Source organism: Seriola aureovittata, chromosome 8 (genome assembly GCF_021018895.1).
Source record: "Seriola aureovittata isolate HTS-2021-v1 ecotype China chromosome 8, ASM2101889v1, whole genome shotgun sequence".
NCBI classification, from domain to species: domain Eukaryota; kingdom Metazoa; phylum Chordata; class Actinopteri; order Carangiformes; family Carangidae; genus Seriola; species Seriola aureovittata.
The window spans coordinates 18,767,490-18,791,825 of NC_079371.1; the positions used below are offsets into that span (position 1 = coordinate 18,767,490).

The 24,336-nt window shown below is 42.4% G+C and overlaps 1 protein-coding gene across 2 annotated transcripts in view; it reads right to left on the reverse strand.

Moving 5' to 3' along the window:
- Positions 1–24,336, reverse strand: part of flt4 (fms related receptor tyrosine kinase 4) — a 51,065-nt gene that overhangs the window by 2,213 nt on the left and 24,516 nt on the right. The window contains exons 3-30 of one of the 2 annotated variants that reach the window (XM_056382296.1): positions 23,625–23,899; positions 21,264–21,409; positions 20,933–21,098; positions 19,783–19,922; positions 19,537–19,708; positions 18,301–18,418; positions 17,913–18,097; positions 17,112–17,277; positions 13,657–13,792; positions 12,937–13,045; positions 11,545–11,904; positions 10,825–10,971; positions 9,774–9,905; positions 9,096–9,202; positions 7,697–7,832; positions 7,099–7,203; positions 6,836–6,949; positions 6,012–6,100; positions 5,656–5,815; positions 5,435–5,529; positions 3,835–3,957; positions 3,539–3,650; positions 3,224–3,323; positions 2,953–3,058; positions 2,721–2,845; positions 1,639–1,759; positions 1,358–1,443; positions 447–694 (exon numbers count right to left, since the gene is read on the reverse strand). In XM_056382296.1, the coding sequence (XP_056238271.1) occupies positions 475–694; positions 1,358–1,443; positions 1,639–1,759; positions 2,721–2,845; positions 2,953–3,058; positions 3,224–3,323; positions 3,539–3,650; positions 3,835–3,957; positions 5,435–5,529; positions 5,656–5,815; positions 6,012–6,100; positions 6,836–6,949; positions 7,099–7,203; positions 7,697–7,832; positions 9,096–9,202; positions 9,774–9,905; positions 10,825–10,971; positions 11,545–11,904; positions 12,937–13,045; positions 13,657–13,792; positions 17,112–17,277; positions 17,913–18,097; positions 18,301–18,418; positions 19,537–19,708; positions 19,783–19,922; positions 20,933–21,098; positions 21,264–21,409; positions 23,625–23,899 (4,051 nt within the window). In that variant the 3' untranslated portion in view covers positions 447–474. Of the gene's footprint in view, positions 1–60; positions 695–1,357; positions 1,444–1,638; positions 1,760–2,720; positions 2,846–2,952; positions 3,059–3,223; positions 3,324–3,538; positions 3,651–3,834; positions 3,958–5,434; positions 5,530–5,655; positions 5,816–6,011; positions 6,101–6,835; positions 6,950–7,098; positions 7,204–7,696; positions 7,833–9,095; positions 9,203–9,773; positions 9,906–10,824; positions 10,972–11,544; positions 11,905–12,936; positions 13,046–13,656; positions 13,793–17,111; positions 17,278–17,912; positions 18,098–18,300; positions 18,419–19,536; positions 19,709–19,782; positions 19,923–20,932; positions 21,099–21,263; positions 21,410–23,624; positions 23,900–24,336 lie in introns of those variants that run through there. The other variant, XM_056382295.1, reaches the window with a different exon arrangement.

Consider the following 24,336-nt stretch of genomic DNA (forward strand, 5'->3'; position numbering starts at 1 on the left):
CACTTTACTGGAATAATGACAGATCCTTCATATTTATCATAGAAGAGAATCAGAGAAGAGTGAGAAGATAAATTTCTTTATTTCTTCCCATATGAGTCATAATTTGTACAAATAAAGGAAGAATACTCTGTATATAAAAGATAAAAATATAATTGTGTGAATAGAAAATACTTAAGGTTTGTTTTTGTCATAATGCTGCCACCCAGTGGCTGGTTAGAGGAACTTCAGGCACATACAGCTCAGTGCGTTTGCTGAGGCAGCAGCCCGAGAGGACAAAGTAAGAACAATGAGATGAGTAGAGGTCAACTCTGGTCATAATGATCTATAACCTGATCTTCATTAATAAATGACTAGTTACATGTCAACACTGGGATGTTACTAAATCCTACACACCTCCCACAACTTGAGGTGCCCACTTTTTTTTTTGTTTTGTTTTAACCCCTTACGTTCTTTCAGGTTGCATCTTTGGTAAGGTTACACATTGGAGGAGGCCAGGCAGGGGGCGTCTGGCGAGGAGAAGAAGTCGCAGAAGCCCTCCTCGGACAGATGTCCGTACTCGTTGTTGTAGAAGGTCTGTCCTGACAGCTGGCTGAAGAAGTTGGGACGGTGCCTGGAGCTGCTGGCACCAAAGCTCCGACCCAGGGAACCATGGGAGGCTGTCAGAGGCTCTGTGCTGCTGCTGCTGCTTACACGACTGGGGACACGCACACACGAAAAACAGCTCATTGGTACAGGATATTATTGGTAAAAATGATCTAAATCAGTGTTTACAGTTCAGGATAGGATAGTTTATAACTTGCCACTTTTTGCGGCTACTTTGTTGCATGCTGTTATATTCAGACACACTTCTGTTATAACATCACACCGCTGTGTCTGAGTTCCACGTTCTGACTGTACATGTGATAAATGTTCTTCCTACACTTTGCTTTAAGTAGGAGTGAGTTGATAAATACTTTTTATTCTTCACTATTACTTTTTTAGCTTCTTTCTTTCGTGCACCCTCACATGTACTTGTCAATAATCTAACAAATACAGACCCTTGGTTTCACACTGTTGTTTACTCATCTATAAATTAAGACTGCTGATGCGTACTTCCTTTGCAAATCTACTGTAGTTTCGCTCCACATGAGGCTGTGAGTGACTCCACTCTACGTTTCCAAGCGAGAGAGAATGACAGTTTTTTCATATTAACTCGAAAACTGATATATCTGACGTCAAGATCACAGTTTCACTGTGAGTGATAAGTGTATGACAGTCCAGATGACAAACATTGTGAATAAATAACAGGCTGTATGTCTCCTGGGTGTTAGTTTCAGTTTCAGACAGGAATATACGTCAATGCTTTTGTAACATTAACCTTTTAGAGACGGCACCCCTGTGCTGGTGCTCAATTCTCTCAAATTCTTCGGAGGCCAGAACCATCCCGCTGTCTGTCTGGTTATCCTGGGAAGAGACACAGTTTCACATCATGTGAATTAATTGACTTTTAGTTGACCCCCGCTGCTTTGTCTGTCTCCGTCAGCAGCAAATATTTTTAGTTATTATCTGAAGAGAAAATTCCTAAAGTTCAGTGCCATTCAGAAAATGTCACCAGCCGGTTCACATTTCTGACCATAGATGAGAAGATAAAGAGCTTACTTGAGGAGTTTTCTGCGGATGCATCTCCAGGGGCAACTCTTCAAATGTCTTCACTCTGGGCTGACATATTTTGGAGGGTCCCACAAACACACAGCCGGCAAAGGGCACGCAGTTATAATACCTGGTCAGGAAGTATTTAGATTAGATTATTAAATGAATACATAATAGAGCTTCCTGTCCAAGTGCCAGGAAAAAGATAGGACAAAACGTTAGCAAAGTATGTCGGATTCAATGAGAAAAACAGTATATTGTTTTTTGATTTTAAAGTAAATTTTTGTTACGAATAAAGATGATTTCAGCTGTGTGACTTTCTCCATCCGTGTTTCTAAACTTGTACTAACTGGACACTCCCATGGCTTGCATCTAGTGGTGGAGTGATTTTCTCTTTTCAGTTCACTTCATTTGATTAATTATCAGTGAGTGAGGGCCTAGGGGCTGAAACTATTCACTATACAAGATAAGGAAAATGTCAGAGCAAACACTATAATACAACTGGGTACAATATTTTTTCCCCCGCACATAAAATATCTAAGAATAAACCTCAAAATGATCTTGGGGCTTCCTGTGAGGGCTTTTGAACATTTGTCTTCATGAAGCCTACACTATAAATTCTGTAAGAAACTGAAAATACAAACACAAGTTGCTCTTTATGGAACATGGGGCCTTCTTTAATATGAGGCAATTCGAACAGCACAGTGAGTGACCTTTACAAACTATAAACCAGTGGGAGAGGAAACAGTCGGGGTAAGGCTTAGTGGGAGCAAAGAGGTTAAAAAAACAAAGCTGTGATGGCTTGACAGGGTAAAGAATTTTGATCACCACACCTCAGGATAAATTTAGAAGCTGTTCTGATAGGCAGAGAGATTATTTTCTCGCAAACAACCCACCAACTGTCGTCGCATTTAGATTCAAATATTGCTGAAACCTTGATCCGGTGTATGTGAGTACACAAAATCACATTTTTCCAACTGAGTAGATTCCTTCTAAGCTTAGAAAAATCAAATACAGAAAACTGTTTGTGTAAGGCCCATTTCTCATAATAAGAAGCTGATTGAGAATTACTGCAGGGTTTGCATTAGTACCTGGTGGGTAGAGTGTTACAGGCCATTCTCAGCTCCTCTTCAGACGGTGGCCGTGATGAGGCCTGTGAGAAACCGTCATCTTCTGAGCTCTGTGAGTGATTCAGAGGGATGTAGTCCTTCCCATCCTGAAGGGAATGCAGAGAAGATTTAGATCAAGACCTGAAACCTCTTTACGAAACTAAAACAAAAACATAACTTGCTAGAATGAATCTCTCTCCAGCAGTGAACTTGCAGGTAGGCTGTTGTCCTGCAGCAGGTCTCCCAGGATCTGCACCAGAGCGGGGAAGGTTGGTCTCTCTTTGGGTTCGCCCTGCCAGCAGGCCAGCATGATGCCATATCTACCAGCAGAGGGCAGCACCATCACAACAAGGACAACACTGAGGGCTTCAACCTCTGTAACTCAGTAAAATAACTGCAAATTTAATCCTGTATCGTCTCCTATATCATCTGTTTAGGAGCAGATTCTTGTTTAAGACAGAGAATAAGTGAAAGTTAACGCTTACATTTCAGGGGAGGCCGTCTCTGGTGCTCTCATCCTGACGCCGTCTTTCAATCGTTTGCAGAAATCCTCATCAATCTGAACCCCCGGGTACGGAGACGCACCTGAGGGTGGGGAAAAAGGAAGAAGAGGCATTAATCAACGTGTCAGGGATGGGAACAGTGATGAAGATTCACTCTGCTTCTACAAGTTAACAAAGGATAAATTCCAGATTGCTTTTGGCAGGAACAGAGATCTCTACACCTCTGTTCCTTTCATTTCTGTACAAATGACTGTATTTATAAAACATGAAATGAGTGCCGTCTGATTCTGTCTTTACCAAGTGAAAAGATTTCCCAGAGGAGAACTCCAAAAGACCACACGTCACTCTGGCTGGTGTACACTTTGTCAAAGATACTCTCTGGAGCCATCCACTTTAAAGGCAGACGAGCCTGGGAGAATATTAAAACATATTACAAGATAGTTACATAAACAGAAATGGCACCTGTCTGTAAAGTTAATCATTATGTGGGTGGTTTAAAAAATGAAAAAGAGGAGTTCCCCAACAGTAAATGGAGATTTATAATAAAGTTAGGAGCTTAACTCTAAAGTGTAGTGAGTGTGAGGATGGCGTACATTGCCTTTCCTGACGTAGTCTGGGTCTTTGTATATGTCTCTGGCCAGGCCAAAGTCACAGATCTTCACGATGTTGTTCTCTGACAGGAGAATGTTTCGGGCTGCCAGGTCTCTGTGGATACACTGCGGATACACACACGACCACGCATACATCATAACTCTGTGGACAGGTGTGTGTGCATGTGTGTGTTCGCATGAGCGCTTGCATGCATTCTCTCCACCTTGTTTTTCTCTCTGAGTAACAGATATGATTTGGAGAGAGTAAATAGCACAATAATCTGTGGCATTAAAATCTGTTTGTGTGTGTGCCTGTGTGTGTCTCTGTGCAACTTTGTGCGTGGGACTGGACTGTGTCTCAGCCAGGCTGAGCTCTGAGGAATCGCTGCAGGAGATCCAACACCAGTCACAAAGCTGTCAGGTAAATGTGCCGGCGGAGCCAGACAGTCTGCTTAGAGTCCGGTCAGCTCCTTCATATTCATCATCAGTTATAGTTGCTTTTGTTGTCAGCATTTTAATCGCATTATTCATCAGATACACTGTAGCCTGCAATCCAGTAACAACCACAGATGACAATTTGGACAACTACATGGAAAAAATCTGTACAATATGCCATTGAGTTGCCATGTAATTACCCTCATCTCATCTCAGTGACGTTGTCATTCATGTGGAGTTGTGTTTTTGTCCACACGGTGCATGCAAGTCCAATATTTCCTCTTTTCTACCAACTCCTGAAGCCACTATCTGGCTCTTTATTTAGTTCATCACTATGAGCTACTCTTTTCACAGTCTTTTGATACAGTTATAAAAAAAAAGGTGGATTATAGCGACTTTAATTTAATATAATATAACTGACAATTTGATTTGATTGAAGCTTTTTGCTAGCAATTGCTAGGACCCTTATAGATGATTTATGTGTGAAATAACAACACATAAAACATGAAATATAACACATTAATGTATTGAAAATACCCCTGTACTTTTACTTAAGTAAGATTTTAAATGCAGAACCTTTACTTTAATATTGCGGAATTGTTAATTATATTTAAGTAAATGATGTGAATTCTTCTTTCACCACAGCCTGGGACAGTCCTAAGCTGTGTCCTTATTCCATACTACATGGTAATTGTGTACACATGCTCATGATGTTCATAGTACATAGTGTTATTTATACTTAACTTTACCATTTAGAATTTACAGGAAATAATGCATTTAATGTGGTAAAGCACAAAATGTTTTTATGCCACTGACAACTGAAGGTTGTTTTAATGTTTTGCAGCTGTGAGTAGCTTTTGAATTTCCTTGGTGCATTGCATTGTGGGACAATAGTGATCATCGACAGCACATGAAAACTGAGGTTGGAAAAAATTAAATTTTGTCAGTGTTCATGTGAGAACATACCACATACTCCAACCTGCTTAGAATTAGTGTGCAGTATGGACCTGTTGCACAGCTCCAGTTATGGTCATGTGGTTAATTAAGAAGCACAAAGGACTGAAAAGCTGTATTATCCTGGTTGCAACCTACTGCCTCTGAAGCAGACCTGTGGTGACAATTCACCACAGCTCATTCACAAATTGCCTTTGTAATGCTGACAATTAACCTTTCTGGAGGCCAGGAAGTCCATCCCACGAGCCACCTGGAAACTGTAGCAAATTAGATCTTCTATTGTCAGAGGGGTTTTCCACAAGTCCTCCACTGCAGAGAGGAAAAAGTGAGCGGGAGGGCAGCCGGGGAGAGAAAAAGGAGGAGGAATGAAGCCACATTTGTAACTTGACAATGAGTTAAATCATTTACTCTTGTGTATTAATAAAAGAGACTCACTTTTCTCCACAGCGGGATTCTGATCGGACGCGTTGGATGACGGACTCTGAGGACTGGCGAGTCGGGAGGAGGATGGAGACGGCGGGTGACGAGCTCTTTGATCCATTTGACCCGCTTCGATCATCCTTCTCACCTGGCTCTGGGTTTTCGGAGACCGATCCTGAGTGAGGGAACGGTTTAATGCGTCATCTCCAAAATCAATGTTATGTGTGTTGTTCAATAAAGGAAACAAAGGAAAGACAGAAATATCGGATAACTAAAACAAACAAGATTCTCTCTGAAGCCTCAACTGCTGTCACATTATAACAACAGGACAAACAAATTCAAAGGAGTAGAAACGGCTTCAGTGTTGATACCCTGTATGGGAGGAAGAACTCTCTCTTGGCTCGTAGGAAGTTGGAGAGGTTCCCATACTTGCAGTATTCCACTATCACCATCAATGGACCTGGTGATACACACAGCATAAATGTCAGCTGTTTTTTTTTTTATCATGACAGTGCTGCATAAAAAAGAATATAAATGTGTCACTACACTTCACATTATGTTCTTACTTGATTAAAAAAAACATTAAAATGATTTCTGCCTCTTGTTTAAGAGCCTTTTTTTTTTTCTTACACCATATTCAAAATAGTGGGGGCTGCATTCTCGAAGCACTTCCTGCCAGAGATAATCTGCCAGGCTGGTTTGGTTTAGGGTGAACAGGGTAAACATTTTCAGATGTGTACCCCTCAAACATGTGCTCTTTACGTCAGATTGATATATGGATAAAGAAAAAAAAAAGGCAACTTTTGTACTTCCTCATTAGGTTTCGCTTAGAAAAGCGATGTGAAGGTTGCAGGAGGTAGACAGAATGATATAAACACTTCATACAAAAGGAATTAACAACAGAACAAATAACACAGCTAGAACAAGGTGAAACTGCAGTAATATTCTCCTTATAGTTCAATTAATTTGTTTTATTTATTTTTTCAACATATCTTTCATTGACAAAGATGAATGGAGGCTGAAACTCTAACAAAATGATGAGACGAACATCAGCAATTTAATACTTTGTCTGCACCTGTTACACTGAAATTCTGCAGCTGTATATCACAGCTATAGACCACACACTATCATCATTGCATCACATTATGAAAATATACCGCACACATAACGCATGTAAATAAATGTGTGTACTCACCATTTGGTTTGGTGCAGGCTCCTAACAGGTTCACCACATTCAGATGGTTACCGATGTGAATCAGTATCTTCAGCTCTGACATCAAGGCCTTGTGCTCACTGGCTGTGGCGCCATCTGAAATGCAGATTTAACAAGTCATATGTTGCACACACAGTGCTACACATAACAGTGCTGTTTACTCTGATCCAGAGCTACTTCCAATCTGTGCAGCAGTGGGGTCTTAGAAAGCTGCAATAGTCATAATGCTCAAAGACAAATCTCACCCTTCAGCATCTTGACAGCCACTGTGTCCAAACTGTTGCTCTTGCTGATGCCGTAGATTGAAGCCTCAATTACTTTTCCAAAGGCACCGTGGCCTAAAACCTTTCCTGTGTCAGAAGAAAGACCAGAAAAATTACACAACATTCATGTTCATTGATCTACATAGGTTCAATTTTTGTCTCATTGGAAAACACAAACAGCTGTGGTTGGGAATAGTTGCAAAATGCAAATGCATCTGGCATCCATATAGACAAGGGGGAGGAATTAACATCTGAATTGCAGCATTTCAAAAAACAACATGTTCCCATAAGTTGCCGTTGTGCAACAGATGCTTTTCCTCAGGGTGTTTTTAAAAAGCTGTGCTGGGAATGAGCGCATATTTAACATTAGCACTTTACTTGGCAGCACTTTGCCCAGCTGGCTGCAATCCAAACTCATGCCATTACAGATTCTGGAAATGGAAAAGTAATTCAGTTTCATCCATCTATCCGCTCTCATCCCCGCCTGTATATTTCTTCAAATACACCCCCCCCGTGTGCTTCTTTATCCAACATCCATCAGCGCGTCCACTCTTCTCTCCCACTCGTCCTGGTGGCTCACCCAGTCGGAGTCTGTCCCTGGAGATCTCCCATTGCGAGGAGTCATAGGGCAGGTATTCACACTGTTCGTCAAGAGGCACCTCTCCTGGGTCCATAATGATCGACAGATAGCCTGTCTTTATGTCTGCCGGGTTAACCTGAAGTACAGAGAGAGAGAGTAGAGAGAGAGTACTGGTGTGAGGTGGCGGTAAAAGATCAGGTCGGGCTGCAAATCAGAGCTGGAAATATTAAATGACTTAAACACATCACAAAAATAAAACACAAGTAACGTGAGCGAGGAAAGAACAAAAGCAAAAACTGCAAACCCGATGGTATTTTGCAAGTGATTACTGTAGTGTGTTTTTAAATCAAGCAAAAAATACCTTCGGTGATTCGTTTCTGCAGTCAAAAATAACATCAGTGTTTTTTATTTTTCAAAATGTATTGTTAATTGTTTTTATTACTAAAAAGGAAAAAATTTGATTGGATTTGATTGGAAACAAGTCATCATTCATATATCATCATTCATCGTTCATGATTTAATGCAAAGATGTCTCTCTTGTTTTCAGATTTTTTTCTTTCCCCCCAAAGGAAATCACCGGGCAGGTGGCTTTACAGAAAACATATGCATCCTGTGGCAAAAAAAAAAAAAGCAATTTAATTCCAGTTTGTCTTTAACATGTAACTGATATGTTTTCATTGGTGTTGGGGAGACAGTATTCTGATTTTATCACATCAGACAACTCAATAAAAAAAAAAAGAAAAAAGAAATGTATTCAAGCTGGAAACATTTTAATTTCCGGAAAAGTCACCTGACATTTCGTACAAACCTTCTATTCAGTATTGATTATCTGATAGTTTTCATTTGGCTGCCTAGGCGACCAACATCCACGTACGGTACATGTGGACAGTATCTAACTGGTTTTGCTCAGAGGCATGTAAACAATACGCCTTTCACCTCTGGGACTTTTGTTGTGACAAACCTGCTGCCATGGAGAAGTGGAAACACAGATGGAGTTGAGTGAACAAAAGGGGGAAAAGACACAGAATGAGACACTGTTAGTGAGAAGAACAAACAAGAGGACTAAATGTATTTGTTAATGAGAGTACCACCCTGTGGATGTTGCTCCGGAAACTGTGTTGATCTAATGAATGAGTGGCATGACAAGTGAAGAGAAATAAATTCAGTTTGAGCCTCAGTATGGACTTGCTTGTTGTTGGAGCCACTCGCAGTAACAGTGACTAAAGAGGTATCAGGATCTTTCTCTGCTGTACATCACAGACTCTCCCTGAGATCAAACTGGTCATGCTCAAATGCCGACAGACACGTTGGGAGTCAAGAAGGTTAAAGTGCCCCCTGTCACAGCCTGACAGTTTCTCACACAAACACAGACACACGGTGAAATGTGGTGGCCTCTGACCCGTTTCACATTGCAGTAAATGAGGATGAGCAAGGCCCAGAAGAAAACAGCGATGACTCCAGTCCCGATGAGGATAACGATCTCCACGTTGGCCTTGTCACTTGAACCTTGACAGAAAAAAAGAAACAAAGAAAGAAAGTCGCTTTTAGATCCAAATGTTTTGAAAAGTGAGCTTTAGAAACACTTATGTAATCTCTTTTATGACATTACTCTTCACCACCTGTAGGAGGTGCTGTATTACAAACTATTGACTATTGGGCTTTCTTGCAAGCTCCTTACATTAAATCTTTAGTTTACATCAATGTGCCAAAAACACATTTACTGAGTTCAGCCATTCATCACGAAACCACTTCCAGCAAACCCATTAAATTATTCACTCTGCATATGAAATGTCCCAGCAGTCAATGGCTTTGATTTTAGTCTGGAGAGCTGTCCGTAAAGCAAGCACAAAAAATTACAGCGGCTGTGTAAAGTGTGAGAGGTGAATGACTTCAACATCCAGACCTCCTGTACAGTTTGTGTGTGAAGATGTGAACTTAAGGGCAACTGTGATTTCAGGCGTGAGTGCACTTGAAAGAGCACATGTCAGTGGTGAACAGATTCAGGTGTTTCAGTGAATGTATGTACCTATATGTGTGTGTGTGTGTGTGTGTGTGTGTGTGTGTACAGCTGTCTCACCGATGACCCTGACAGCGGCTGAGGAGTGGACACATCCACGCTGGTTGCAGGCTTTGCAGGTGTAAAGCCCAGCGTCCTCCTCCCTCACCCGCTGGATACTCAAAGTGCGGTTTGAATCCTGCAGCTGGATCCCTGCGAGGAGGTGACACGTGACGATTAGTGACACGCACACACAAACACTTCACTGGCAGTGAAACAATGCGCTGTGACTTCCAGCCACTCCTTTACCCCTCACATCATAAATTCAGCAGCATTTTCAACTACATTTCTTCGTTTTTTTTGTCACACGTCTGGACTTTATTCATTCATAATCCCGTCCTGCATTCTGGAACCACATGTCCCGACAGCCCCTCTGAGCGAACCCAGAGCAACAGCTGTCACTCACAGCCATATTTACCGCCCCTCCTCACCCCACCCTACCCCCTCTCATCTCCTTCAGATGTTAAGAAGAGGCACACACTGAGAAAGCTAATGAGCCGTGTCTATCGGCCTGCAGGGTTTTATGCATGTGTGTGTGAGTGTGAGCGTGTGTGGGTGGGTGTGTGTGTGGGAGGGTGGGGGGTTGGAGGGCATATATGCATCGACACAAGAATTCCTGTCACTGGTTCTTTCTGACACATTTGTTCGACAGTATGTGTGTGTGTGGGCGGGCTGGCGGGTGGGTGGTTGTGTATCTGTGTGTGCCTGTGTGAGCCCATATTGGCTTTTAATAGTATGATTGGCATTTATCATGATGGAAAGTGCAAAAAAAAACAAAAAAACGGCAACATCTGCCAAAAATTGTTAGCATTTGGGTAAATATTAGCAAGGCTTATTGTTTCACTAAAAATTCACTCTTTTATCTAATATGAGTGTAACAGATTTTCATGGGAACTCACCAGAGCAGAATAAACTCATGGGAGAATGTGAGTCTAAATAAAAATCCAGAGGGGCAAACTTTATGAATAGCTGCTGAGAGTGTGTGTATGTGTGTGTGGTTTCTGTGTCGGCAGGTGGGCGGCTGCACCGTTGTGTAAACATGTGTATTCCCTGCGTAGGTGTATTCATGCACCTGACATTTGGTGGAGAGGCTGGTTGTCTTTGAACCAGGAGAGGCGGGGTAGGGGTCTGCCCTCCGCGTCGCACTCCATCCGCAGAGACTCGGTCACATTCACTGTCTGGGTGGTGAGGTTCCGCTTGTACCGAGGCGCCTCCAGGGCTACGGAGGGAGGGAGAGGCCAAAAGAGGGAAAGAAAGGAAGAGCAGGAGAAGGACAAGGAAATCAACACTATGACTTGTCTGCACTGCTGTGAACAGTGTGATAATCAACTCAAGGACTGTAAATGAACATGATATATACTGACGGGTCTCGCAGGACTGAAGAAAGGGCAAGAAGTCAAAAAAACCCATTAGATGTACATCTATCCTCCAGGCACTGATACGAGGCTACAGCACACAACATGAATGAAAAATGGATTTGTTTATGGGTTTCAGCCCTGCAGTGTCTCAGCTCTGGTTTCTATCAGAACATATTGATGCTGTGCAAACACCAGGTACTCTCTCCATTACGTGTTGATGTGGGTTATTGGGCTGCGTGGGCACTTGTTTGTGAGTGCATGTATTTTTATGCCCACAGCATCTCAGCACCAGCCCCACTGTGACCCGTGTGTGTGTTTCTGCTGCCAAAGGTTGAGCTTTTCTCTATAATTAGCTGCGGTTAGAGTGGCTATTCTCTACACCGGGCGATGTGAATATGTCTGTGTCTGGAGCTTTCATCTCTTTTATCTCTCACCTTTGACAGAGACATATCTGAACAGGCACTGTTTCTCCCCGTTGCGCCTGCTCTGAGCCTCACACACATAATGACCCTCCTCATGCAGCTGTATGGAGGGGATGGTGAAGTCCAGGACCCAGCTGTTGGAGTGCTCCTGGAAGGTGAGCTGGCCATCAAGTGTGTTGGCATAGAGGTGCACGCTCCTGCAGTCCAGCTCTTGGGGCTTGCCCTGCTCATCCTGCAGGGCCTTGGGGTCGAGGCGGTACCACTGCAGCTGCTCGTAGGTGTAATTGTCAGCACTGCAGCACAGGGACACTTTCTCCTGCTCAAGGGGGTTCTCTGAGGGCTGGACGTCCACGCTGAACCCCTCTGGGATGGCTTTGAAGATACAGACAGCGGCAGGTGAAGCAGTTACGTAACCTTGCAAAACAGAGCTTAATGAAAGGTATTCCTTAATGAGTTGGCTTGGCTAACAGCCCCCCCCCCCTCCTAAAAAAAAAAAGGGAACACATTTTCTCACATAAATCCAGTGGGAGCTAGCCATGCAGTTTTGGTTTCCTATGCTTAGTTTGAGATTAAAAATCTATGGTAGTGGATTTTGTTTGAGGGGCTCACAGCACTGGAAAATGACTTTTAAAAAATTCAACAGGAACTGGATAACCTACACACCAACCTCACACTGAACAGTTTTCATTTCTTTGGCATGGATGGATTATGAGCCCATGAGACAGACTACCAGAGCTCCCTCCCTGCAGCACTGGTCACAGTTTTTTATTCATATGTTTAGCATGTAACCATAAGTCTAAAGTTCTGTTATTGGTTTAAGTTATTTTGTTCATGAGAGGCTGACTAAATCATCTCCAAACCTTCAAAATATTATTAAAATCCTCAAAGAAAACGTGTCATGTATGGCTCTTCTGCTGTGTAACATTTGAATTGCTTCACTACATCGGCTTAAATGCACAATAAAACTCAATATAAGTTCACACTCTGATACTCAATATAAAGGATCAAGAGAAAGAACAACATAATCAGGACTGTTTTAATTCCCCCCTGAGTCCCCCTTGACTTATCACTGAGAAATGTTAATAACAGTCACTCAAAACAGAGGCTTGTGCTTAGGGGTTCGGCCCCCCGGGCCTGTAGGAGGCTCGTTCAATAATCCCTCCAAGTTCTTTGGTAGAAAGTAATGTTGCTACTGAATTTTTTAAATCAAATTTTCCAATGCTGTGAGCAGCACATATTCAATTCTATTCACTACTCCATTGTAATGGTGTATAGGCAGAAATCTCACAGACGGATACCTCAACCCTGGGCAAATGAAGCCATTAGAGGCGACTTTGTGGGAGACAACCCATTCTGTGTATTCTTGCTAAAAACACAGGGTGAAGTCTAACCCGACACACTTACTTGTTACATAGAAGTAGATCAGCCGCTCATCTTTGCCGACTTTGTTTTCAGCAGAACACTTGTACATGACAGACACACTGGCATTTCGGATTTGAAGCCTGCTCACTATCTGTAAGGTGAGAGAAGATGGATGAGACTTTAAAATATCCTGAAGAAAAACACGCATATTTTAAAAAGGAAGTGCAGTCTGCTGTCATGTAATTCTTTGTGAGCTGACACAAACCCGATTTTGTGCTGACAGGCCAACAAGAAGCAAACTCACTCAGGTGTGACTGAAAAAACATCAGGACGTTTGCGTGTGCGAGTCCCTCCGTGTGATCATTTCCTCCGATGGTTGTGGTTTATAAATGTACAGGCGTGGGGATGTGCACATGTGCCCTTGCATGTGTGTCTGGGTGTGTTTATAACCAGTCTTTACAGGAAGTCTGCAGAGGAAGACTGCTCTAAATATTTCTACTGTGGAAATGGCTCTTGATTGACAAATTTTGTTCTGGAGCTCAGAATTGGGAACGCTTACATAAAAACATTGGAGCTCATAGATAAGTCCACTTACATAAATGTCTTCTTTTCTGAGTTACGTCCTAATTATATTCTGTCACTATTTTACAGAAATCAAATTCAAATCCTACAATCGCACAATCATATTACAATATTATTGATTTTTCAATATAAACAGGTTTGCCTTTCCCAAAAATGAACAATTAAACAGCTGTGATGAACCTTTTGTCTTCCATCCACAACTTCGTCGGACTTTTCAATAGCCTCAATTTCATTCACTGCGTTTTTCAAGTTAATGTCCTGCCAGTTCTGACAGTCTGCGATCCTGTCACTCCGGCCCTTCCTGTCTCGTCGGACCCTGGAGAGAAACACAAACACATTCATGACATCTCCCCTCATTGACATGCACAGCAGAGAGTGGGCAGTGGGGGAGATTTCAGAAGCACATCAAACCAGACATCCTGAGGTTTTATGAGAATTTTTTTCCACTGACTGGATTGCATTTTCCATCTGAGCATCAGCTCGTATCCTAAAGCCAAGGCAATTATGCTAAGTGTCCTGGCAAGTAATGGAAAAACTACAGTATCAATTGCTATTATGAAAATCCATAATGTGAATATCATACCACAGCTAATGAAACATGAAATGAAATGTTGTGTTGTATCTTTTCCTAAAGGCACTGCTCAGCTATTTTAGGTCAGGAGGGTCAGTTTCATTTTACTCACGATCAAACAAACAGGATGCATGCTTCATAAATAAATCAAATTTATACATAATACATTTTCAGAGCCCAATGTCGGGGAAACAACTTGTTTTGATTTCCTCCAAGTATTTTATAGTCAACATAGGTTATGACCGTTTGTACAAGATGCCATAGCCAATATTATCTGCAGTCATGGCCTTTATAACATTTTTTGAATAGGAGCAGGTTGATTAGAGTATTTTTTTTAACTGTACACATATTACACGTTTTTAATGCAAACTCTGACATGTCTTAGCCATGCTTGCAGTGTGTCTCTATGGGATGGCAAAGTTGGTCTGTCAGTTGCTCCATATCTGTCCACCACTGCAGACTGAAATTTACTCAAGCGTTATTATCAGATCAAACTTTCAATTTGTAAAATACTTTGGATTGTGAATAGTTACGAAATGTTAGCATGCTAACATGCTAAGGTCAGATGGTGAAAAACATTATACCTGCTAAACATCAGGACGTTAGCATTGTGAGCATATTTTACTTTCAGCCATTAACACCATTGTGCCAAACAAAGCCTCACAGAGACTCTTATCCATAAGAAAATTTCACGTGGGAAAAACCATACAATTTCTCTATTACTAGTCCCTGTTCCTATGGTGCTGTGCCACATGCTCCTGTGGTAAATTCCTGTGGTGACATTTACCACAGGACTGTACCTCAGGCTTTGTGGTACTGTACTATAAATTCTGTGGTATTGTACCTTACTTTCTGTGGTGTACCACATGCTTATGGAAAATTGCTGTGTTGTATTTGGGGACGTTTATCACAGGATCATATCGCAGGCTCTGTGCTCCCACACCACCGGTTAATTACCTTATAAAAATGCAATTTGTGCTAAATCTATGGTACAGTACCACAGGTTTTGTGATATATTACCACAGAATTGGCTTTACCTGTGGTACTGTATGGTCATAACACATGAATACTACAGGAACTCATAAGAATAATCAATCTATTTTTTTTGTTTTTACAGAAAGACTAAATAAATTAAAAAGTTATATAGTATTCTCGACCAGACTTGGCAGTGTTAGACAATACCGTAGGGATATAAAATCATGTCTGTATGCCAACTATGAAGCTACAGCCAGCAGCAGATTAGCTTAGCATATCAGCAGCTAGCCTCGGCTTGCCTTGACTGGCAGTTGCTCTCAAGAAGGTTGGATGTTTAGCCTGAATTTTTTTTTTTTTTTTTTTTTACCTTTGGACAGAGCCAGGATTGCTTTCCCCCCTGTTTACACTCTTTATGCTAAGCTAAGCTACCTTTCTTCTGCCTGTATAGTTTCATGTTTAATGTACAGATATGAGATCTTCTCATCTAGTTCTTGGCAAGACAGCAGAGTCAAACTACTTCTATAACTATTAACGAGTAGGACGTCCTCAAATGGGAGAAGAGTCCCAACAACTGGACCATGTGAGCATATATTTGTCCTTTCAATGCGACTAATCCAGATACTGCTCACATACTATTCAAGTGTTTGTGGGACTCTTCACTCTTATGAAAATGATTTTTCAAGCTCAAGCGAGAATTATGCCCAAAACAGCTAAGTTCAATTGTGTCTTTCTCAAGTACACTTCGGCAGACTGCTGTGACCCAAGACAAATTCATTCAAGTCCTACACTATATGTTTGACCATCAGATTTAAAAAAAGGAAATTCAATTCTTATACGGGGCAAAAGGTCAACACAGCCATCTCTCAGTTAGTGCCAATGAAATGTCATATTGGATGTACATGAAACAGAACATGAACTGGACAGCTGGAGGTGAGGTTGAGCTTAACCTGCCACTGTTGTGTGTTTCAGTGTGTACTGTCTGAGAACAGGGTGGGCGCCTCAGGTCTGCACTCATGTGGTACGCCCACATGGAAAGGTCAAGAGAAGCAATAAATTCCGAAATTAAGCCTCAGAGGAAGATTGAGGAGGCAGGTGAATATTAGGATATTTCAGTGGGAGCAGCCACACAGCGGGGGTTTAAAGGAATAGGAAATAACTGTAATCTAGTGTGTATGGCTGTCCTGAGAGTCCATTATATCATGTTGTAGGATTCAGCAGAGATGAAGGTGAGAAAAAGCCCAGGGCAATGCCTGGCAATAATTGACTCTGTGTGTGTCTGTGTGTGTGTGTGTATGTGTGTGTCTGTGTGTGTGTGTCTGTGTGTGTGTGTGTGTGTGTGTGTGTGTGTGTGTGTGTGTGTGTGTATGTGTGTGTGTCTGTGTGTGTCTGTGTGTGCGTGTGCGCGCGCGTCTGTGTGCGTGTGTGCGTGCATGTGTGCGTGCGTGCGTGCGCATGTGTGTGTGTGTGTGTGTATGTGCGTGTGTGTGCATGTGTGTGTGTGTGTGATAGCCTATATTGCACGCAGATGAGCTCAAACACACCTAGGTGGTTTATGTTCATCACTGAGCAAGTGAAGTCTGTGTTTGCATGTAGTGTGAGGGTCTGTGAGCACATTATGTGTTTGCCTGTGTATGTCAGAAAGTGAAACTGCTGTGTGAGAGCTGAACCATATCGGATCAGCCGCAGAGTAACAGGCACATTATTACTGCACGGGGGAGGAAACAGGTTCGACATCACACAGACGCACTTTCCTTTCATCGTCTCTTTCCTCTGTTTACTTCTCCTCCACCTTCCTCTTTATCTCTGCTCTTTTCATCCACCTCCACTTCTCTTTCTTAACCGCCTCTTTCTTCGTCGTCTCCTCCTTGTCTTCGTCACTCTCAGCCAGTGAATAATTTCAAACTGACCTCTTCTCGTTATTCAGTCCTCACGTAACGCTTCACTACCTGCATCCCACTCCTCTCCTTTTTTTCTGTCCCGTTCGATCAACCCTTATCTGCTCCCACAGTGGTTACACAGAGTTTCCGAAGATATACATGTATCCGTCCTGTGTGTGAGTGTGTGTAAATGTGAGAGAAGTTTTTCTCACAGTCTGCTGCGGGTGCTGTTGAGAACACACGGGCCCCACGCTCTCCACTTCCAGCTGATGTTAGGAGCTGGGAGACCATAGGCGGTGCATGTTAGAGTCTGACTGCTGCCACTGGGGTACGGGCTGGATGGCTCTGCCACTTCTTTCTCATGAATCTGTGGGGGGACTGGGGAAGACGAGAGGCAATTAATCCATCCATACAGCCAGCCATAATATTTAGGGTCACAGACATATCCCAGTGTATGTTCACAGGGCAACACCCTCTGTGACTTTTCTGTCTTTTACTCCCATTCACAGCTGTGAGACATTTAAATTCTCTTGGTGTAGAACTAGATTATGATTTATCATTTATGATACCTTCATGAGCTCATTTGTCTTTGCACGCCCTCTGTAATTTGTACAATGGGTGGAAGCAATAAGTTGATGTTACATCTGCACATAGAAATTTAACAAGAAGTTGAAGCAGGTCCCACAACTGTTCAATCTGTCTCCACCACCATTTTGTGCATATTTTGTTTACTGTTTCTGCTTTTGCAATAGTTAAGCTTTTTTTTCTGACAAAAAAGAAAAAAATAAGATTTAAATTTTCCCAACAGATTCAAAAGAACATCAGAATAGACCCTAATTATGCCTTTATGTTTAAAGCCAAGCACTTACCATAATTCTTCCATTGTTGTGCTTGAAACAACTTAAAATGCACTGCACTCTCTCTGCCTGTCTTAGAAAAACCTCTAGAGTTTTGTCAACTAGTGCTCATCTCCACAGAACACCTGGTGTGATTCAGACAAATAGTCTAGTTACCGTTGACAACAAGCGTGATGTTGAGCCTCCTCTCCAGCGCAGCGGCGCTATTTTTCAGCACCACCGTGTAGTTCCCAGAATCCTCCTGACAAACATCCTTAATCTCCAAAGCGTGGTTAAGATGCATCCTCATTCTTTTCATCTTGAACTCTGGACGGTGGTTTATCAGCTTTCCATCTCTATACCTGGACACAACACACACACACACACACACACACACACACACACACACACACACACAACACTAAGTTGCTACACCACAGACTACACTCTTGCTGAGGTGCTTTGCCCCTAAACAAATCTGAACATCTCAGTTGCGTGAGGCTTAATTACGCTTTTCAAAATTGCCCATTAGATTTAATGAATACATAAGAGAGTCTAATCTTACCATTGTGTTTCGGGTGTGGGGAAGGCAGTCACATTTACTTGTAATTTGAAAGACTTCTGGCCAGCAGTTACCTCCACCACTGGTCCAGTTCTGTAGTCGAGGCTGATAAATGGCCTATCTGAAAGAAGAGACATTCACTCGTTCACAAAATGTCAGTAGAAATGTCCACTGGAACTTCTCAGATCAAACCTGTGCTGTATCTGTACAGTAACTTAAGTTTGTATGGATATTTCCAACACATTTTAATGCTGTGAGTCTGGGTTATCTTTGGGTTCAGAGCCACCATTCAATTTGGTTTCCTTTAGCAATTCCTTTAAAGCAGTTCTTTTAGGAAAAATTACTCTTCTTCTTCTTCTTCTTCTTCCAAATGGAAAGTTTAAGCAATAAAATGCACCATTGCTCAGTTCAATGCCCTGAGAGTTCTGTGTGCTATGTGTCACTTCAGCAAGTGACATAGGGCTGTTTTAATATGTTTTTAGCCATGCTAGCTGCATGACTCTAGGGACAGAATGTCAGTCTGTGGGTTAGTCCACCACTTTGGTCCAGACTGAAATATCTCAACAACTGTTTGATGGATTACCATGAAATTCATTACAGATATCCAGGGCGTCCAAAGGATAAATCTTATTGACATTGGTGCTCTTTTGACCTTTCCTCTAGTGCCACCCTCAGGTCAAAGTTTTAACTTATCAAGTGAAATATCATCTACAAACAGGATTGGCACAAAATCTTGCTTGGAGGTTCATCATTCCCAGCCGCACCTTGAGGTTGACATGTGGTTTGAAGTGAAATATCTCGACAACTGTTGGATGAATTGCCATGAAATCTGGGTCAGATATTCACGTCCCACTAAGGAATTAAATTGTAAAAACTTATGGATTGCATCTCTTTCCATCTATTGCCATCAGGTCAAAATTTAACTTGTCCAAAACTTTTATACCTGCAAAACTAGAGACATCTCTGCTATCCTCAGGTGTACCCTGTGTTTAGTGCTAATTATCAAATGCTAAACATTATACCTGCTTAACATCAGCCTGTTAGCCTTGTCATTGTAACCATGTTAGCATCCTGATGTTGGGATTTGGCTCAAAGCCCTGTTGTGCCTAAGTACAGACTCTTAGCATTGTTGTCATCTACATATACCCATGGTTGGTATGTATTTAAGCTAAGAGATTGATCTACTGAAATAGAGGAAGGCCAGGTAGTAAATGTAGACTGCTCTGTGCGAGTGCTTACCATGAACTGTGACCTGAGTTTGTTGGGTTTGTGTTCTGTCTGTGCTGGTCACGTTGCAGTAGTATGTGCCACTGTCTGTGACATTGACACTGTGGATGGTCAGGATGCTAACAGCCTCTGTGGCATGAGACAGAGCTTCACGATGGGGCTTGGTGTCCACCCAGCTGTTGGTCTGGCAAGAAGAAACACACTCTGAGTATCAGAAAACACTCTCTGAAATTCAGGTTGACTGCTGCTGCTATGTACCTCTTTGCCAGGGTAGGACCACTGAATGTCCACCCCAGCGTTAAACTCCACCAACGCTGTGCAGTTCAGGGTGAGGGCCTCCCCCACCATGAGCTCCACTGGGTCCTCAGGAAACAGCTTGACATCGTAAACCTGACTTCCTGTCCGGGAAAAAGAAAAAGGGGGAGGGAGAAACAGAGGGACAGAGGGAGGGAGACAGTGACAGAGGTCACGATGACATTGTCAGCAGTTTTTCCTTCCTTGCTGGACCAGAGGAAATGACTTTCCTTTGGACCAGAGGAGCCATCCCACTATAAAAAAGCTGTCTGTCACAAGTTCACATTTCTGTGCCAAGCTATATATCAGTGAAGGAAATTAAAATGGAGTACAGTGAAGCCTCAATTCCAGATAAGAGAGAAAAGGCAAGAAAGCTTTGGACACTGGCCTCTGATATTCAAGCCACCTCTCTGTGCAGTCACTGGAAATGACATGTGGTGAAAAAAAAAACCCATATGCTGGTGATGTCTTTGCAGCAGACTGTGATAGCCTGATTGTTCAAACGCTCCATTACCGTTCCGAGTGAAGACTCGCTCTCAGTTTCTCCTGTGACTGATGCTGCTGTTACTTTTGGCCAGCGGTGGGTATGAGTTTCCTTTCGCCCTCTGAAGTGAGAGGTAAATGATCTCACACAACATAGCAAAGAGCCTGCGAGTCTTTCAGAGTTCAGCCCCGACGAGAGGGAACCTCGACATAAAATCCTGTCCCTTCATCTTAGTTTCTTAAAATTTAATTATGCCCTGGCCTTCTCTTACTTTCCATTTTTTCTTTAAATTCTGCTAGGATAATGGCACGTCCCCACATAAAAAAGGGAGTAGTTGACATAAAATTATTACAAATTGATACTATTAAGGCATAATTTGCTCAATGACTGCCTTACAAAATTGTTGTGACAATGCAGTTGGCCTAGCATCATCTTTCATTTTCAAGCTTTTTTTCTTTTCAACAAGAGCACAACCTCAAATCTAATCTAATAAATATTTGTACTGGGCGTTTGCTGTTCTGCTGTGTTTCTATTGCTGCTAAATTTAAAGTTTGTATGAACATTTGACTGAAACACCAGAGGGTACCGAACCCTGTAAACCTGAGTCAACACCAATATAATGTGTTTCACCTGTAATGTGGAGCAGATAGTTGGCAGACTGGTACTCTTTACCGCCCAGTGTGGCCACACACAAAACTCCGATGAGCATTGATGCACTGTCTATGATTTGTCGGGGAATAGACCAGCCTCGCTTGTTGTCCCAGGTCATCCCGCTCTGCTCCAGAGGTGAGGGATACTGAGATAACGCACACGCACGAACATGCACACACACACACACACACACACACACACACACAAACACAAACAAAAAAAAAAAATCGCTTGAGCTAAAATCCACAATTAAAACTTGACAGCTCAAATTGGAGGGACAGAGTGTAAGAAATCTGTGGCGAGTACAAACCGCATGGAGAGTGACGTTCAGATCGGGCACCGTGACGAGACATGGCACTGTGATGTGCGTGGAGAAGCGTGTGATTAAAATGGTCTCCAGGTCATTTCCGTTGCCCTCGCTGTAGCTGCCTCTCCTGAGGAAAGGGTGCTCGGTGTCTGGATGCAGATAGAAACAGAGAGCTGTTAAAAGGTAACGCTGATAGCAGCTGGGATAATGACAGCTATTACTGAGGTAACTTCATGAGCGGACAGGCAGATATCTCACAGCCTGATAATGACCCCCAAAGACACACCATACGTGGATTTAATCACGATTACCATGTAATGCAACAGTTCAACCTGTCCCTGCACAGTAAATAGCATTAAGAGCTACTATTACGTGTCAGCTTAGGAACAGACAGCCGAGGGGTTTAATCCTCCTCTAAACAGTGTTACAATTTCACCCCGAGATGTCACACCTTGATTTTTCCCTTTTTATTGTCTGCGACTTGCAGCTACTGTTGCACACAGCTGTCGGAGACATCACAGAAACTGTCACCAATTTACATTGCAACCGTTATCACTATAAAACCTTATATTCCCACAGCATGAGCGCACACTATAATGAAAATGCTTATCTCTCAGTTCTTCCTGTCAATGGCAGTGAATTCTGTATAGCAGCCAAAGATGTTGTATGACTTCAAACTGCTCACTTCTTTCTTTATTTCTTTTTTTGACATGATAAACCTCCTATTATATTCATGCTTTTTTTTGCAGCACTTCAAGCTGGTGCAAGGGTGGGGTGGGTACAAACAGTCCTATCGAGAGGCTTATATTTCTCCCCTGCGGTGGTCTAAATACACACAGGTAACAGAAATAATACACAACTCCTCGCAGTTTAAGTTCTTCACAATAAATCACTGTAGGTATTAGACTGCAATCGGTTTGGAAGAGGAAATGTCCCACCCGGGGCAAGAAGAGTTTGCAAAGCATGAGGGATATGAGCCTGGGTGTGTGTGTGTGTGTGTGTATGTGTGTGTGAGAATGTAGGTGAAAATGTGTGTCAGAGGAAGTGTTTGTATATTTTGCATGTGCCTGTGTGTGTGTATGCAAGCCAGCGCATTTACAGTACATTCATGCATTTGGGTCATACTGTACACTCGTGTGTTTTTGAGTGTTTATAGGATTGTGTGCAGCACATACGGGTTAAAGGGCCGATGTCTGCCTGTTTAACTGAACCCACATGCGTCCTTTCTCATCTCCCTACACGCTGGGTCTAATTTATGGCTGTGATTTCATCTGCTTCTGATCAGCCCCCTGGTTAGATCTGTGGAAACTGTTTTGGCACCTTGTCAGAGGGGATAAACAGACGTTTCACACGAGTGGACTGGTCAGCAGGACTCCCCTACATGACAATCATCTGTCTCTCTATCCTCCCCCTTCTACTTCTCTCCCACAGCACATGGAGCAAGGCGAAGAAAAGAAAAAAGGCAGCCCTTAAGGACAAGCTCAGAGTCCTAAAGTCAGCCTAAAAGGGAAAGTGAGAGCAATAGCTCTGAATCCTAATATATGACACACTATGAAACAAGGAAAGATGTGTAGCAAACATTTTATTGTGCAGCCCCAATCAGATTTGAGGCTCTCATAAATAACATGTAAAGCCTCATGAGACTAAAAGGGAGCTCATGCTGTATTTCAATCTTCATAAATTAATAACATATCCTTTCTGTAATTAGAAAAGTGAATGAACAGCTCTTTCCTACCTTTATCAAACACTTTGCATCTCTAATTTCCGAAACATTAATCTTGCCAGCCTCCAGGGTGTTCCTGGGGCCAAGTCAACAACCTCCAGTTCTAATAATGCAGGGGTGGCTTTGATATTGAAGTCATATTCAAACAGGAGATCTGTTGCAGTACAACAGCTATGGTTTTCTTGTGAACAACCCAAGGAAAAGAGAAACTAAAGCCTAGTGTCCACATAGCCAAGCCAAAGAGCTGCAGACCAGGGCAGCAGGCAGGAGATGAAAGATGCTCTCTTTAAATACAGAGCAAGTTCAGACAGCTAAATGGCCTCGCAAACTGCAGACTGACTACAACATAAAATGACTTCCGAGTAGAAAAGTAAAGTCATGGATGAAAATAAGATGTTTTGTCATTTCATTTTCATATTTGAGATGCACTGGACCCTGACAATTACTTTTAAATGAAATAAGGGAAAGACTGAAGCAGACCTTTATAATGAATATTTTATGCTGAGCCAGCGAGGTGAATGAGTCATTTAAATATTGTGACTTTTCATTGTCAAAGGAGTTTGCATCAGCATCAGCATGAGTGTATGCGTGTATGTATCCGTCTGTGTGTGGGTGGCTGTGTTTGTGAATGTGTGGCTCACCCCTGACAAAGACATAAATGCTGACGGCAGTGGTGCCGTCAATGATGACCTTGGCATCCTTATAAAAACAGCGGTAGTAGCCGGTGTCTTTGCCCCATGCCCTGTTCAGGACCAGCCTCTTGCAGTACGGCCTCCCCGGCTGCCCTGGACACTCGCTGACTAAGGCGACCCTCTGCCCGGTGGCCCTGGGGGTCGACAGCTGGGCCTGACGGTCGGTTAACTCCTGTCCCACCAGAGTCTGATCAGGCCAGGTCCAGGCCAGAGTGTGCTGTCCCCTGAGGACACATCCAGTCAAAGGACATGGAACAGATTTGACATTAGTATGACCATCGGATAATAAATCATCATCCACAGGTAATATTAGGAAGGATAAGTTCACATTTTTCTATCTCTATAAGCCTATCTTAAAATAATAGCTCTCTGTATATATATGCACAACTGATTAGTACTAAATATAACTATTTAAAGTTTCTATTTTAAGAAATCAAATTACAGCCATTACTCACATTCCACTTGTAAATGTCATGTTTTGACTATTAAAGTTGAGACCAAAGTGTTTGCGTGTGTGTGTGTGTGTGTGTGATGCTATAAATTTGTCTGTGTATCCACATATCCCTGTTTGCTTTGTGCTTTGTCACATAAATTCAGTTACGGGCGGACATGTTAACCTGGAGGCATTATGAGCGAGATTGAGTAGGATCATAATGGTGGT